The sequence below is a fragment of the Coregonus lavaretus genome (assembly GCF_964263955.1).
Source record: "Coregonus lavaretus genome assembly, contig: HAP1_SCAFFOLD_6312, whole genome shotgun sequence".
Lineage (NCBI taxonomy): Eukaryota > Metazoa > Chordata > Actinopteri > Salmoniformes > Salmonidae > Coregonus > Coregonus lavaretus.
This window is the reverse complement of record NW_028159261.1, coordinates 1-17926: the sequence shown is the minus strand read 5'-3', so window position 1 is coordinate 17926 and position 17926 is coordinate 1. Positions and strand designations below refer to the sequence as shown.

The 17926-nt window shown below is 43.2% G+C and overlaps 1 protein-coding gene across 1 annotated transcript; it reads right to left on the bottom strand.

Moving 5' to 3' along the window:
- Positions 1-684: 684 nt before the first annotated feature.
- Positions 685-17881, bottom strand: ahr2 (aryl hydrocarbon receptor 2). Its single transcript, XM_084197374.1, has 12 exons — positions 17038-17881; positions 16793-16938; positions 12076-12165; positions 10516-10639; positions 9212-9357; positions 8743-8945; positions 7256-7365; positions 6901-7042; positions 6575-6800; positions 6138-6349; positions 3398-4982; positions 685-2945 (listed from the first exon to the last, which is right to left on the bottom strand). The coding sequence occupies exons 1-12, from the start codon at positions 17057-17059 to the stop codon at positions 2838-2840; spliced, it is 3114 nt and encodes a 1037-aa protein (XP_084053500.1). The 5' UTR covers positions 17060-17881; the 3' UTR covers positions 685-2837.
- Positions 17882-17926: the final 45 nt, after the last annotated feature.

Below are 17926 nucleotides of genomic sequence, written 5' to 3'. Positions count from 1 at the left end.
CTGTTGGTATGCCAATTAGGAATGAGGGGGATGATTAGGTGGCCATGATGGAATGTGGCCAGGTTGGGAATGTAGCCGTGACACCGGGGTGAACACCCCTATTCTTACAATAAGCATCATGGGATTTTGAATGACCACAGAGCCAGGACACCCGTTTTAACATCCCACCTGAAAGATGGCACCCTACGCAGGACAATGTTCCCAAATGTAATCAAGGTTTGAAATGATTATGTTTTAGTCAAATACTATATCTGTTTAGGCTTCTTACGGTCAATTTGCAGTCTACAGTTGTATTTATTTATTGTTCCGGACCCCCGACCATCCGCTAAAGAAAGAATTGGCGACGCTGAATTTAGTTGATGATCCCTGATCTAGAAGGATGTGTTGATATATTCATATTCAAGTGTTATGGTATGGTATAATACATACAGTATGAGTGATATATCTATACGTTGTATGTTTTTGTTTACCATTCTGTATACATTATTTATTTATTTATTTGCGCTGCTTCTAAAAATGTCATTATTGAACATCACATTAAAGATTTATTGAATGTTGTGAAAACCAATAAATACACATTTCCAAAAAACAACATACATTTCACCAGGTCAAATTCCTGATACATGTAAATGTACTTGACGAATAAAGGTGACTCAGATTCTGATAAGAACAGACAAACCTGTGTAAAGTCATTAAACCTCTTTAATAATGTGGAGATGAAATACAACAATTGAGACGTAAGCGCCATGGCTGATACATTGTTAGAGGCAGAACAACAACGACAACAAAAGCCACAAGGTGTATATTTATAAATACTGTTCTGAGGAAACAGGTCAAAAAAGGTTTTACAGACATTAACTGTTCTGTGTGCAGAAAACATATGTATAAAATAGTGTATCATAATAAGAGTGAATCTTATAAAGGCCACAAGACTTTGAAAATTACAAATGAAAAAATGGTATGTACACATTCAAATGATACTGCATATAGAAAGGTGCCTTGGCCTCAGTGCAATAGTTATAGTGCCTACATTGTGCAGAAGCATGCAGACAAGAATACTGAATAATATACTATATGGACACTTACAGTGTTCATTATAGGTTCTGTATTTTTGTAAGATTTTTGAAAGCACCCGATCCCCGTAGAATACATTGAATAAACCATATTGAATTGGATCATTGATCATTCTGAATCTGTAGCTGCCAATACTGTATTATTTCGCTGTAGAACTGCAGGGCAATAAAATAATGAATCAAAGAAATGAAAGTAAAGTGAACGATATTCCCACATAGGCATAGGAGAGCATATCAACAATGCAGTTTGAACAGTGGCTCTACTTTTTCTTTTCAAATTGACTGGTGATTATATGCTTTTCCATGATTGGTTAATCGGTTTCTCTTCTGCATATTTATGCAAATGAGGCACTTAAACTATCTGATGCATTTCTGTATGAATACTTTACCAAGGCACATCTCCTTCTTGGGTGTTTTCTATCAATAGAAGCAAAATAGAAGCAAATAAAACTGCAGGTACACAGGAATCCCACTGGGCACAGACATCAATTCAACGTTTATTCCAAGTTGGTTCAACATAATTTCATTGAAATGATGTGGAAACAACGTTTATTCAACCAGTGTGTGCCCAGTGGGACACTTCACAAAATAACAGAAAAGACTAAACTGGCTCAATTACATATTTATAATTTTGATTAAATGCTTACAAAAATACAAAATACGCATTTTTTCAAAAAACAAAACAAAGCTGAGTAAATACATTTGTTGTTGTTGTTGTCATCACATTCTGATTAACATATATTGTTGTAATAATAGGATATATCAAAATGGAGCATGGTTTGTGATGCAAGAATATGTGGCAAGTCTCAAAGGCCATCACAAGGGAAATAGTTTTTATTAAAAAAACTTTAATTCTTTACTCCACATTCATTCAAGCCATTGAAGTACTGTGATTGCTGGGGAATAGCTTTTTTCACTATCAAAATAAACATTTGATGCATTTTAAACTGTATACCATTCATACATCCTGTCCATACTATCATATGCCAACATATTTAGCATTTTCCAAATGCAAATGCTCTTCTTCTTGCCCTTATAGTCATACTGTAATGAATTCATCAGGCTACTCTGGCATCGACTATCTCACCTTTCCTTTTGGAATTTGGCTTGATCCTATATATTCATATGCATTTAGGGAATTAAAAAAAATACGTAAAAGTAATCCCAGTAATCTCATTCAACGTCTTATCTCTTTTTCCCTATTACTGCTTATGTCATCATCTTTAGTCTTTCCTTTCCAAAACTATTCTGGCAATTCTTTAACATCAGAGGCACAATGAGCCACAATTAAAACGTGGTACAATTCAAAACAACCAATAAATATATTCTGTCTTTCCTCCAAACCGACCAGACGTGAGTGTACGTCCCAAAGGGCACTCTATTCCCTATATAGTGCACTACTTTTGACCAGGGCATGCACACCCAAGGTGAAAGCAAGTCAAGGAGGAGCTCCAGTGACAGTCAGTCTGGTTGCAGAAGAAAAAGGAGCCACACGGCCCTCTGGTCCAAACGCTCTGTATCTTGTATCCAAACATAGGATTTGAGACGCATAGAAGAGAAACGAAGGAAGCCATCTTGGCCAGTCTCCTAGTCTCCTTGGTGAAGTAAGGCATGGTGGTGGTAGAATCCCCAAAGGCACCTGGCTGTGTGAGTCTGTCTGTGTCCGTGTGTCTGTTTGTTTAGCGACGAGGGCTACACATCAGTGTCTCAACAAATTCCATTCAGTCGCGGAAAAGGCGGGTTCCTCCTACCTTGTAGAACCTTCTAGAAGTCGCAACAGTTGGTTTGATTGTTCTCTGAGAAGTATGTGGTTCCATTGGGCAGGGACGGGAACTGGAACGATATGTTTTCCTCCATTGGACAGTTTGTGACCTGGATAGTAAATAATGGACCAATTAGGAAGAAGTTAGCCACAACAGATCACAAAGACAAGGGGAGGATGTAATGCATGCAACCCACAGCATAATAACTTGTTTGAGTGCTTTAAAAATCCTCATTATACCCTTCTCAAAGAAACCACCAACAATGGACAAAGAAAATCTTCAAATTTGTGTACAAGTACATAAAACAGAGTAATTGGCTCTAAATGCTTCAACATACGTCAAAGACAAATATGAAACAGATACTGTACATTCATCCCAAAGGCCCCCTCGTGGCTCATAATAACTATCCTACTAGTAAAACCTTAAATACTGGTGCAATTACAAACGTTGTAATCTGGTTGTAATAATGAAACAAGCATCCCTTGAAAAATAGGTATATTTACCTCGATGGGACAATCTGTTAAAATAAAGGTTAAATTAAGGTACTGGTTCCTGTATTACCTGTGTCTGCCCGTTGCTGTTGAGGTACTGCTGCTGGACCAGCAGGCTGTCTGGTGTGAGGCCCCCAGGGGTTAGACCAGGCCCCACCTGACAGGACAGAGGGCTGATGTTGGTGTCATCCTGTGGGATTGCCGAGGACCCCACGATGGGCCCGCTGGAGTTCCTCTGGAAGTAGCAGGAGGCCTGGGAGGGACTCTGGTCGTGGAGGGGGGCCGTGGCCCTCTGACAGGAGGATGGTACCAGGGAACCAAGGGCCGTGTTGGGGGTGAAACGGATCCCGTTGACAGGAACCAGGGGGGGGTTGGTGCTGCTGAACATGCAGCTGTTGGAAGAGACGAGAGGAGGGGCGACGACAGCAGAGGTCTTTTGAGGCCTGTACTGGCCTGATGTTGTTTGAGCCCTGTTATAGTTCTGGGCCTGAGAGTTCTGTTGTGGCTGGGCCTGGAGCCCAGGGATGGGGAGTTGGGGAGCTATTTGGAAGTCAGACACCTGGTTATTATAAAAGCTTCCCATTACATTGTTTTGGTGTCCATTTTGTTGGTGTAACATCGTGGGCAGCATTTGCTGCTGCTGCTGCTGTTGCTGGTAAGACTGTCCCTGATTCAGACTGTTCTGGGTCTGCAGGGAAAAGTGTCCTTGTAGGCAGCTAGCCGGGTTGGGATCTAGAATGACGTCTTGTTGTTGATTTGAAATATTCTGGGCAAAGGTTTCCAACAGGGTGTTGGCCACCATGTTGGATTTGGGCATGGAGGAGGGCAAGGGCATCCACATGGTTTCCTGACCGGGCACTGCAAAGGGATCTGATTGGCTTATGGAGCTCTTGTCCTGGAATCTCATTAGCTGATCATTCATGCCCCGCCCCTGCAGCTGGCTCTGGATTGGCAGACGCATAGGAGCGGGGATGAGCTGAGTGGCAGAGCTCTGATTGGCAAGGCCTGGCTGTATCTGTTGTCTCAGGGAATAAGACGCCAGCCCTTTACCAGGGCTGGACAGGATCTGAGAGGCCTGGAGGCCTTGCTGCCTACCCTTGGTTTGGTTCTGCCGCACCTGGGCACAGGAGCCAGCCAGGGCAGGGTTAAAGGCCAGAGGATTAGCGTTGCTCTGCAGGCCCAGGTTCTTTCCAAGGGATTGGGCATAGGTGTTGCTGGAGGAAGCCTGCTGGAGTGTGGGGCCGTTCAATCCCATCTGAGGACCCATGTGTGTCAGCTTCAACATGCCCTGAATTTTACTCCCTGTTTCAGCCGCACTCGGGCCTCCCATCCCGAGCAACTGGTTCTGCTGGGGATCAACCCCCCAGTTGAAGCCCTTTCCTCCAGGCATCATGGTATTCCCCTGCAGGTTGACATTTGTAAGGCACTCTGGTACCTCCAGGATTGGATTGTTGACACTGATGGACCCCAGCAGTGAGTCCAGCTGCTCGGGCATCTTGAGTCCTCCGTTCTCCTTTAAGAGATGTTCCTCCACATATGACAGGATGTCGTGGTTGAAGATGTCATCCAGGTCCTCGGACATCTCACAGTTGCTGGAGCTCATCTTCAGCAGAGTGTTCTCCCAGTCCTTCAGCTCTATGGGGTCCACGTCCAGGCTGCAACAAGATAAGATAAGATCAGTTAAGGTCCACGTCCAGGCTGCAACAAGATAAGATAAGATCAGTTAAGGTCCACGTCCAGGCTGCAACAAGATAAGATAAGATCAGTTAAGGTCCACTTCCAGGCTGCAATTACATCAAATCCAATTTTATTTGTATAGCACATTTCATACAAGCTACAGTATAGCAATACAATACAATACAATGCGCTTCACATATATATTTTTTAATAGATATAATAAATACTAGAAAATATATGGTAATTTTCCATTTTAAAAAATTGTGTGACTTGCTTCAGCTCTTTTAAAGTATTTTTGTGGTAGTGCAAGAAGTTTAAACATTTAACTTAAGTGAAGAGGTGAAATATAGTCAAAGTTCAATATATTAAAATATCTGGTCTGATCAACCTTACTTTGGACTGTGGGGCAGTTAGATCACATATTTAATCACAAATAATTACACTAAGACTACTACACTTTTACTCATTAGTAATTAGAAATATTTTAGGTTATCATTTGGGGAGAAAAATATGATGATGCATCTAGTTGAAGAAATAATGGTTGAGTAAGTTTTGTCCCGTGTAGCTCAGTTGGTATATCATGGCGTTTGCAACGTCAGGGTTGTGGGTTCGTTTCCCATGGACGACCAGTATGAAAAAAATAAAAAAAATAATGTATGCACTAACTGTAAGTCGCTCTGGATAAGAGCGTCTGCTAAATGACTAAAATGTAAATGTGCCCATACTTCCATTATGTGTAAATAGTTTATGATTAGTGAACACTACAATGCAGTTATTCTGTTATATACGTCTTCCTATTAGCTGAAATCGTATTTTTTCAAAGCCATTTTAGCTGTCACGTTAGCTGTTTGGTCTGAACAACTTCACAAATTTGTAGCGCTATGCAGATGTTGACTCCCCCCAGGGACGTGTTGCTAGGCAACCCCCCTGCACTTGCCTGGGCAGGCCTGCTCCCTCCGTGGCTAAAGCCAGTGTGAGAAATGTGCTAACAAATGTTTGTGCTATGAAACTAAATAAATACTGCACTCTGACACGCAAAACATTTTTGCTAGTCATGATAGTGTTGTTAGATTTTATAATCTACTATTGTTTTTTATTAATTTATATGATTTATATTATAGTAGAAGTCAAACCTGGAACACAGGCTGTTGTCCCCGATGATCTGCTGCAGTGTTTCCATCATGTCCTGGACGCTCACGTCCGGCTTGGGCATTGTGTGGGTCTGGGACTGCCAGGAATCACCAGGCACATTGGCCAGAGCGTGGCTGTCTCTGAAGGCCTGGTCTTCCCAGGAGCACAGCTCCAGAGGGTTGGGGAGCTCGCTGGAGGGCTCGCTGGGGCTGGTCTGCATGGATGAATGATTGAATAAATGAATGAATAAATAAATGAATAAATGAATTTTTATTTTCGTGTCAATTCATCCTTAGAGACCCATCCCTTACATTGTCTGTGTCCAAAATGGCAACCTATTCCCTACATAGTACACTACTTTTGACCAGAGACCTATTGGCCCTGGTCAAAAGTAATGCATAATATAGGGAATACGGTAAAACAGAGTAAATTGCTGTACCTGCATGTAGACGGCCTGGTCCTGCTTCAGCATGGAGCCCAGCAGGGAGTCAGGGTCCAGGGCCATTTCTTCGGCCATCTTCCTGACCTTAGGGCCCTTGCTCTGGGTTGGAATGTCAGCTATGTCCAGAGAGGGGCCCACCTCGTAGAGAACAGCCTCCCCAGTGGCAAAGTTAAAGGGCAGCTGGAGTCTCCGCTGGCGAAGCTGCTCCTCACCCTCCTCATTTCTTGAGGAATAAAAAGGGGAGTGTTGGAATAAAATAGAGTACAGTAGAGTACAGCGCAGAGTAATCTTGAATTTGATGTCCAGATGATGACTCTACTCACGATAACGGTCTCTGTCTGGCCATGATGAAGTCAGGCCTCCCTCCCTTGTAGACCAGCCTGGCATTAGCCTGTACCCAGACCCACACACCAGTCTTGGCCAGGAGCCTGAACACTGTCAGACCACTCTCACCTGTCTTTATCACTAAAGAAGGGAAACATACACAAGGAAACTGTCAACAGTAGGGTTGGGTACAGCAAATATGGAGAACTCATTAGTTAGTTTATTTCATTCATTCTTTAATCCATTCGTTAGTTCAGTTATTCATTCATGAATCCATTCATTCATTCGTTAGTTAATTCATACATTCAAAGAGGAAAGTTGTAATATTGATTTGGAAACGTGATAACTACTTACTTCTGACATGGTTGTCGGCACAGTACATCATGTCAGCAGCGTGAATGAACTGGTATCCAGAGCCTCTCACACACAACTCCAGCTCAGTGTAGCCCAGAACCACCTTCCCTCTGAGACACAATAACACACAGGAGGAATAACATTAGAAATAATTGTTTTTTTCTCTGCTTACTAAAAAGTTTGTGGTTACAATTCATAATAACGTTCATGAATAAGTCATTACAAATGCTTATAAATGATTTAGAAATTAATATAAATGCTATAACGCACACAAAGGATTAACATTATCTTTAAGTTATAAATACACTACATGGCCAAAAGTATGTGGACACATGCTCGTCGAACATCTAATTCCAAAATCATGGGCATTAATATGGAGTTGGTCCCCCCTTTGCTGCTATAACAGCCTCCACTCTTCTGGGAAGGCTTTCCACTAGATGTTGAAACATTGCTGCGCGGACTTGCTTCCATTCAGCCACAAGAGCATTAGTGAGGTCGGGCACTAATGTTGGGTAATTAGGCCTGGCTCGCAGTCGGCGTTCCAATTCATCCCAAAGGTGTTCGATGGGGTTGAGGTCAGGGCTTTGTGCAGGCCAGTGAAGTTCTTCCACATCGATCTTGGCAAACCATTTCTGTATTGACCTCACTTTGTGCACGGGGGCATTGTCATGCTGAAACAGGAAAGGGCTTTCCCCAAGCTGTTGTCACAAAGTTGGAAGCACAGAATCGTCTAGAATGTCATTGTATGCTGTAGCATTAAGATTACCCTTCACTGGAACTAAGGAGCCTGAACCATGAAAAACAGCCCCAGACCATTATTCCTCCTCCACCAAACTTTACAGTTGGCACTATGTATTGGGGCAGGTAGCGTTCTCCTGGCATCCGCCAAACCCAGATTCATCCGTCGGACTGCCAGATGGTAAAGCATGATCCATCACTCCAGAGAACGCCTTTCCACTGCTTCAGAGTCCAATGGCGGCGAGCTTAGGCTCGTGTGCGGCTGCTCGGCCATGGAAAACCTTTTCATGAAGCTCCCGACGAACAGTTCTTGTGCTGACGTTACTTCCAGAGGCAGTTTGGAACTCGGTAGTGAGTGTTGCAGCCGAGGACAGATGATTTTTACGCGCTACGTGCTTCAGCACTCGGCGGTCCTGTTCTGTGAGCTTGTGTGGGCTACCACTTCACGGCTGAGCCGCTGTTGCTCCTAGACGTTTCCACTTCACAATAACAGCACTTACTGTTGACCGGGGCAGCTTTAGCAGGGCAGAAATGTGACGAACTGACTTGTTGGTAAAGTGGCATCCTATGACGGTGTCACTGAGCCCTTCAGTACAGGCCATTCTACTGCCAATGTTTGTCTATGGAGATTGCATGGCGGTGTGCTCGATTTTATACACCTGTCAGCAACGGGTGTGGCTGAAATTGCCGAATCCACTAAGTTGAAGGGGTGTCCACATACTTTTAATAACACTGGATGGGAGTGTTACCTTGTATCAACGTTCATGGGGGTGAAGTCCAGCTTGTGTTTGGTCTGGAAGATGAGTGTCTTGGTCCTGATCTCCAGGATAGAGGGGGTCTGGATGGGGGTAGCCACCACGAACAGGGCCAGCTGGGGGTGGTCCATGGTTCCACCGTCTGACATCTTGTTCTGGCCATGGAGGTACTTCAGACGCCCATGGAAGTTCAGGGCCTGTAGTTGAAGACACAACAAAATAAGGAGGAAAGGACTTCTCAATCTGTGTGATCACATGAGGATAAACAGAAATCATAATTAAAACTACATTAAGGTATGTCTTATATATATATATATTGTACTGTTTTTGTTTTTCTTAAATTGTCTCATTCTGTGGAGGCAAAAGTCATATTTTAACCACTACTACTAAGTTACTAATACAAAGTTAATCTGTAGAAGTTAGGCCTCTTGTCGTGTGAGCTTGGACTGTTAGTTTACTGTACCAGGAAGCCAGAGGAGTTGTCCAGGAGACAGCGGAAGCGACAGACGAAGCTCCTCTCCAGGAAGGAAGAGTTCTCAGGGGGAATGTGCTGCGGGTCGTAGCTCACTATGTTGCTTGTGATGTCACTGCTGTTGGTAGGCTGCAGGCCTACAGTACACACAGTTACAAGTATATTTATATATCTTTTATATTTTAGTCATTTATTAGATGCTCTAATACAGAGCGACTTACAGGAGCAATTAGGGTTAAGTGCCTTGCTCAATGGCACATCGGCAGATTTTCCACCAAGGTGGCTCTGGGATACGAACCAGCGACCTTGCGGTTACTGGCCCAATGCTCTTAACAGCCAGGCTACCAGTTATTCAGCTAACTACAGTTAGCTGAATAACTTTTTTCAAGCAATATCAAATCTTTCCACAAATGTTGGCTTAGGCCACGTGTCAAACTCATTCCACGGAGGGCCGAGTGTCTGTGGGTTTTCACTCCACCCTTGTACCTGATTGCTGAATTGAGGTCACTAATTAGTAAGGAACTCCCCTCACCTGGATGTCTAGGTCTTCATTGAAAGGAAAAACCCAAAACCCGCAGACACTCGGCCCGCCGTGGAATGACTTCGACACCCCTGGCATAGGCAATCGAAAACCAGGGTGAGTACTAACATAGCAGACTAGTGTACTAACATAGCAGACTAGTGTACTAACATAGCAGACTAGTGTACTAACATAGCAGACTAGTGTACTAACATAGCAGACTAGTGTACTAACATAGCAGACTAGTGTACTAACATAGCAGACTAGTGTGCTAACATAGCAGACTAGTGTGCTAACATAGCAGACTAGTGTACTAACATAGCAGACTAGTGTACTAACATAGCAGACTAGTGTACTAACATAGCAGACTAGTGTGCTAACATAGCAGACTAGTGTGCTAACATAGCAGACTAGTGTGCTAACATAGCAGACTAGTGTACTAACATAGCAGACTAGTGTACTAACATAGCAGACTAGTGTACTAACATAGCAGACTAGTGTACTAACATAGCAGACTAGTGTACTAACATAGCAGACTAGTGTGCTAACATAGCAGACTAGTGTGCTAACATAGCAGACTAGTGTACTAACATAGCAGACTAGTGTGCTAACATAGCAGACTAGTGTACTAACATAGCAGACTAGTGTACTAACATAGCAGACTAGTGTGCTAACATAGCAGACTAGTGTACTAACATAGCAGACTAGTGTACTAACATAGCAGACTAGTGTACTAACATAGCAGACTAGTGTACTAACATAGTGTATTACTCACTCTCTGTTTTCCCTGGCTCTGTATCAAACTGGTTGGGGTTTAGGGCGAAGTGGAGCTGACGTCTGAACAAGGCCCTGTCGTCAGTGTGGATCAACTCAAACACACTCTGGTGGACCACGTCTGACTGTGGGAGACAGGTCAAAGAGGGAGACAAGAGTGTAAAAGATGATATACAGTAACTACAGTACAGACTAGAGAGGACTATATGAAGTGCATGAGATTCAGTCATTTCCAAATGTCACCTGGGAATTACAACTAACAGGTGCTGCCCTCTAGTGGTTTGGAAGCCCAAATAATAATGTCTGCTTCATTCAGTGTTTTGTGGGAAGAGGAAAAGGGTGGGATGGGTTCTGCATCTCTCGTTAAAGAGCAAATCTCACCAGGTGCAGAGGCCCAAACAACCCCCATATTCCAAGAGGACTCTCTGTGGGTGCGTGTGTGCGTACGTGTGTGCGTGCATTGGTGTTTGGGGCATGAGTCATCAACATATTCATTAGAGCCTCTCTCCTGCAGTGTAACGTCTGTCTTTAGGCTAGTGACCCAGCCATGCACTGTGTGTGTGTATGAGTGAGTATGTACTGTAAGCAGGGGTGAACGTAGATGTAATTTCTTCCCAGTACGACACCTCCTATGTGTGCACACGCTTATGGGCCGAATCATAGAATTTTGCCGGGACGCCATACGTTCACCCCTGGCTGTGAGAGTGTATATGTGTGTGTACTGTAAGTGTGTTTATGGGCCAATGACCCGGGTTCATGCATCGTCTTGCACAGAGGGCAAGCAGTGCTTCTGGGACCAATATACCAAGCGGCAGTCACGCTACACTGTATTATTCCCAGAACACATGACTCATGTGTTTTCCTCTTCCCTTCGATCCATTAATCGCTCCGCAATGAAGAAATGCAGGGAACGTAGTTCTGACTGAGAGAGCTGTGTGAGACAAGTTTAGATGCTCTCTCTCTTTCCTCTATCTCCCTTAGGCTTCCTAAAACTCTTGGCCTCAGTCAAGGTCTCTCTCTGGGAATGATGTGTGTGTGCACGGAACGAGAGTTTGGAGTTTGTTTGCCGATGAACTTCTGACTTATAAACACATCCATTTAAATGTGGTCTGTATAAAGGAAAGCCAAGGGCATATGACTCTCAACTCTACGCACTTCTGCTTCCGATTATAGCCTTGCTTCCTCAGTTATGACTGATATGCTATGGGGATACTAGGCTTTTTGACAGATTACTGTTAAAGTTCAGGGGTCACATTAGAATGTCCAACAAGGTCAGCTGGCCAGCAAATTATTCAGCTGTGTCAATATTGACATTTCTCTTTAGTGTACATATGATGGCGTAGTTAGCTAGGTAGTTGATATGAGCTGCTATAAGCTAACATGTAGGATGCCATCAGCTAGCTATGTGATACGGCTGCAATGAGGTGACTTGAACGGTACCTACATAGGGTCTTCATAACACCTGAATAACCCGTTCATAACACATTTATAAACAGTATATGCATAATGTGGGTACACTGTCTGTGTGTCAGTCAGTGTGTGTCAAAAGGCCCTATTTCACCTGGTGGAAGCCTAGGTAGTCCTGAACAGTAGGAGAGGAGTAGAACACGTATCCCTCCGCCGTGACCACCAGCACAAAGCCATTCAGGGCCTAGAGACACAGAGAGGCACAGTCAGACAAAAATGCACACTATGAACTTGCTATTTATGAACTTAATAGTATTATATTATTATGAACTTAACATATGTTCATACTTCATACGTCAAACAAGACACACTTAGTTATTCAACATAAAGATGGGCAAATAGACTTAAACTGAAATAAATAATTATTAATTCCATGACTTAGTGAATGATAAGGGGCAATAAAGGATTCAAATTAAATTAGAGGGGGAAATCTGGTCGGCTGTGCATACAGTTGAAGGAGGGAGAAGTAGCCATGGTGTGTGTGTGCATGTGTGTGTGTGTGTGTGTGTGTGTGTGTGTATGTATGTATGTGTGTGTGTTCAGGTTTGGGTAAACATCCCATGTAATTAGCCATGCCTTTGTTCAGGTGTTAAACGTGACAATAGAACGGAGCGGTGGGGAATATAGCTTCTTGTCACGCACAGGATCCTGGACCCTGTAAACAATAGACCACCAGAGAGTGTGAGTGTGAGTGTGAGTGTGTGTGTGTGTGTGTGAGTGAGAGAGAGAGAGAGAGAGAGAGAGAGAGAGAGAGAGAGAGAGAGAGAGAGAGAGAGAGAGAGATCTTCTGCACAGATTCTGTCAGACGTGGGCCCTGACAGTAAATCTCAGTAAGACAAAAATAATGGTGTTCCAAAAAAGGTCCAGTTGCCAGGACCACAAATACAAATTCTATCTAGACACCGTTGCCCTAGAGCACACAAAAAACTATACATACCTCGGCCTAAACATCAGCGCCACAGGTAACTTCCACAAAGCTGTGAACGATCTGAGAGACAAGGCAAGAAGAGCCTTCTATGCCATCAAAAGGAACATAAAATTTGACATACCAATTAGGATCTGGCTAAAAATACTTGAATCAGTTATAGAACCCATTGCCCTTTATGGTTCTGAGGTCTGGGGTCCACTCACCAACCAAGAATTCACAAAATGGGACAAACACCAAATTGAGACTCTGCATGCAGAATTCTGCAAAAACATCCTCAGTGTACAACGTAAAACACCAAATAATGCATGCAGAGCAGAATTAGGCCAATACCCGCTAATTATCAAAATCCAGAAAAGAGCCGTTAAATTCTATAACCACTTAAAAGGAAGCGATTCCCAAACCTTCCATAACAAAGCCATCACCTACAGAGAGATGAACTTGGAGAAGAGTCCCCTAAGTAAGCTTGTCCTGGGGCTCTGTTCACAAACACAAACAGACCCCACACAGCCCCTTGACAACAACAACAACAACACAACTAGACCCAACCAAATCATGAGAAAACAAAAAGAGAATTACTTGACACATTGGAAAGAACAAACAAAAAAACAGAGCAAACTAGAATGCTATTTGGCCCTAAACAGAGAGTACACAGTGGCAGAATACTTGACCACTGTGACTGACCCAAACTTAAGGAAAGCTTTGACTATGTACAGACTCAGTGAGCATAGCCTTGCTATTGAGAAAGGCCGCCGTAGGCAGACCTGGCTCTCAAGAGAAGACAGGCTATGTGCACACTGCCCACAAAATGAGGTGGAAACTGAGCTGCACTTCCTAACCTCCTGCCAAATGTATGACCATATTAGAGACACATATTTCCCTCAGATTACAGCGATCCACAAAGAATTCGAAAACAAACCCAATTTTGATAAACTCCCTTATCTACTGGGTGAAAAACCACAGTGTGCCATCACAGCTGCAAGATTTGTGACCTGTTGCCACAAGAAAAGGGCAACCAGTGAAGAACAAACACCATTGTAAATACAACCCATATTTATGTTTATTTATTTTCCCATTTGTACGTTAACTATTTGCACATTGTTACAACACTGTATATATACATAATATGACATTTGAAATGTCTTTATTCTTTTGAAACTTCTGAGTGTAATGTTTACTGTTAATATTTATTGTTTATTTCACTTTTGTTTACTATCTACTTCACTTGCTTTGGCAATGTTAACACACGTTTCCCATGCCAATAAAGCCCTTAAATTGAATTGAATTGAATTGAATTGAGAGAGAGAGAGAGAGAGAGAGAGAGAGAGAGAGAGAGAGGGAGAGAGAGAGAGAGAGAGAGAGACAGAGAGCGAGAAAGAGAGAGATAGAGAGAGAGAGAGAGAGAGAGACAGGGTGTGCGAGAGGTCCTGCATTTTGGTTTCACAATAAAGGGCCTTTGTTATATCTGGATTTACTGGAAGCTGCTGCAAATTTTCTGCATTTAACACACAGACATTAGCTACCAGGTTTAGGAATACATGCAAAAGTATTGGTGTGTCTGCGCAGTGGTGGAAAAAGTACCCAATTGTCAAAGTTGAGTAAAAGTAAAGATACCTTAATAGAAAATGACTCAACCAGTAACCAGTAAACAACTACTTGAGTAAAAGTCTAAAAGTATTTGGTTTTAAATATACTTAAGTATCAAAAGTACATGTAATTGCAAAAATATACTTTAGTATCACAAGTAAAAGTCTAAGTCATTTCAAATTGCTTATATTAAACAAACCAGACGGCACAATACATACATTTTATTTCAACAAATACAGATAGCCATGGGCACATTCCAACACTCAGACATCATTTACAAATGAAGCATTTGTGTTCAGTGAGTCCACCAGATCAGAGACAGTAGGGATGACCAGGGATGTTCTCTTGATAAGTGTGTGAATTGGACCATTTTCCTATCCTGCTAAGCATTCAAAATGAGTACTTTACACCACTGTGTGTGTGTGTTTGAGGGTAATAGTTAGTGATTCTAACAGACCTACTCTAATTATTTCCTGAGAAAGACTACAGGACAACAAGACGATAACGTAGTTTGTAACATCTTCATGATATATGCTCCCAGATTGCACTGAACAAGTTTTTTGCATGGTGAATCAACCACATAGTGAAACACAGTGAAACACAGTGAAACAACTGCCCCCATGAGTCTTTGTCTGGTGTCTAGGCCTACACACACACACACAAAAAAAACACACACACACACAATTGTGTCTCATAAGAGCTGCGTTTGTTCCCTGTGGGGAATTACTGCAGTCACCAGGACAGAGACTGAGGAAGACAGTCAAGACAAAACTACAAACTTCCCAGCATTACCAAACTATCAACGCTGAGAATCAGTCATAAATCAGTCTAGCGCCATCCTCCATTAGACCAGTCCCTACTGGAGAGAATAGGGCTGTGTGTGGTCAGTGGTGAGACCTCCCTGGAGATGGCGATGGTTATCTTTAGCACTAAAGCTAATGCTAATGAGGACTAGCATAGCCCTCACTGAGAAATGGGACAGCACGCTAACACTACTAGCATTAGCCCCCACTGAGAAATGGGACAGCACTGTCAGAGGCATTGCCCATGGGTAATGAAATGAGAGCGTCAAACTCAGGATTTAGTCAGGAGGGGAGGGAATCTGGGTGTTTACTCCAAGAGGATGAATCCATTTGTGTGCATACACAAGTGGTTGAATGCACTTATTTTTTTCTCCTTTGGTGGCATTGAACATACATGTATGAGAGGTTATACAGTGAGGGAAAAAAGTATTTGATCCCCTGCTGATTTTGTACGTTTGCCCACTGACAAAGACATGATAAGCTGATTCCTCACCGTTCTCATGATCATTGCAACTCCACGAGGTGAGATCTTGCATGGAGCCCCAGGCCGAGGGAGTTAGACAGTGCTTTTGTGTTTCTTCCATTTGCGAATAATCGCACTAACTGTTGTCACCTTCTCACCAAGCTGCTTGGCGATGGTCTTGTAGCCCATTCCAGCCTTGTGTAGGTCTACAATCTTGTCCCTGAAATCCTTGGAGAGCTCTTTGGTCTTGGCCATGGTGGAGAGTTTGGAATCTGATTGATTGATTGCTTCTGTGGACAGGTGTCTTTTATACAGGTAACTAACTGAGATTAGGAGCACTCCCTTTAAGAGTGTGCTCCTAATCTCAGCTCGTTACCTGTATAAAAGACACCTGGGAGCCAGAAATATTTCTGATTGAGAGGGGGTCAAATACTTATTTCCCTCATTAAAATGCAAATCAATTTATAACATTTTTGACATGCGTTTTTCTGGATTTTTTTGTTGTTATTCTGTCTCTCACTGTTCAAATAAACCTACCATTAAAATTATAGACTGATCATTTCTTTGTCAGTGGGCAAACGTACAAAATCAGCAGGGGATCAAATACTTTTTTCCCTCACTGTATGGAGGTTGTTGAAATATCAAAGTGTTTATAATCGAGCATATTTGTTCGAGACTGTATACAGGGGTTCTGTATCTATGGCATACAGTATGCATGATATATAGGCTGATGACGTGAGACAGTAATCCCTAATCCCACTCTCGGTGAGGTGGATGACCTTCGGTCATGTCACGACGTAAAACAAATTGCTTTTCGTATAACTGGAGGGGAAGGAGTGAGGTTGTTTTGTTTACATGTAGATGGGTTTGAGAGGCGTCATATAGTGTGTGTGAGCTGGGGGACAGGTTGGTGCTTGCCCCTCACGTCAGCTAAACTTCCTCAGGTAAACCCCAGAGGGAGAAAGAGGCCTCGGGCTGGCGGAGAGAGACAGACAGACAGGCAGACAGACAAGACAGTACACACACTGTATACCTGGAGCAGAAGGTTTCCCTCTGAGAACTTGACCCCATCCACAGAGGTTGTGGTGGTTGTGGTCTTCGCTAGAGTGATCTGTCCATTCCCTCCGTACCCCAGCGCTCTCTCCACCCCCCACCCTGGACTGCCTTTCTTCATGGTCGCTGCAAAACAGAACAGAAAGAGAAACATAACTTCACACCGGCACACAAACCTGAAAGCAATATGCGCCGGACAGTGGGAGAACGCAGCATGGAACTCACTTCTCAAAGATTTTGTTGACATGCTCTCTGCTAACGTCTGTAACTCTGTAACAATCTTCTTCTTCTTTTTTCTTCTTCTTCCAAGCCAACAGACTAAACTCCAGCCCCTAAGGCAGCTCTCCTTCACTCTCTCCAACCCCTGCTGTTGTTGCTGTGTGTGGCTGTGTGTGTGTATGTGTGTGTGTGTGTGTGTTTGTATGTGTGTGTGTGTGTGTCTGGGCTTGTATTACTATCCTCGTCGGTACCGGAAATCCCCAAAAGTCATCACAAGGATAGTAAAGGATAGTCCCCACGAGGAAAAAGGCTTTTTAAGCTTAGGGGTTTGGTTTAGGGTTACAATTAGGGTATGGGTTAGAATTAGGGTTAGGGTTAGGGGTTAGGATTTAAAGTTGGAGTTAAGGTTAGGGTTAGGGTTTAGAAATCAATTGTAGGTCCCCACAAGGATAGTAGAACATATGGTGTGTGTGTCTGTGTGTGTGTGCATGTGCTTGCTTGCATGGGTCTGTGTGTCAGCCAGGATTGGCTTTGGGCTCATTTGGGACTTAACTTTGACTCCAGACTTAATAGATGGGATTATAAGATCTACCTCCCCATTTGTCTAACTCCATTTTCTCCTTCCCTTGTTCATTTGTTTTCATCCCCAGGAGAAGCCCTGACAGAGAGCAAGGCTTATAGGGGACTAAGTGCGGGTGTGTACATCATATATATGCTTCAACTGGAGACTTGAGACATACTCCAGATGTCCACAGCCAGCGCTCTAATCTAAGTTTGCGTCCACTAAAAGCAGAGCAGCAGACAAAGCCAATTGTTTTCAGAATTGCCGGATGAGCGGCGGACTATTTCTGTCCATTAGTCCTAATATCTCAAGGTGGACTTCTTAAATTAGGTC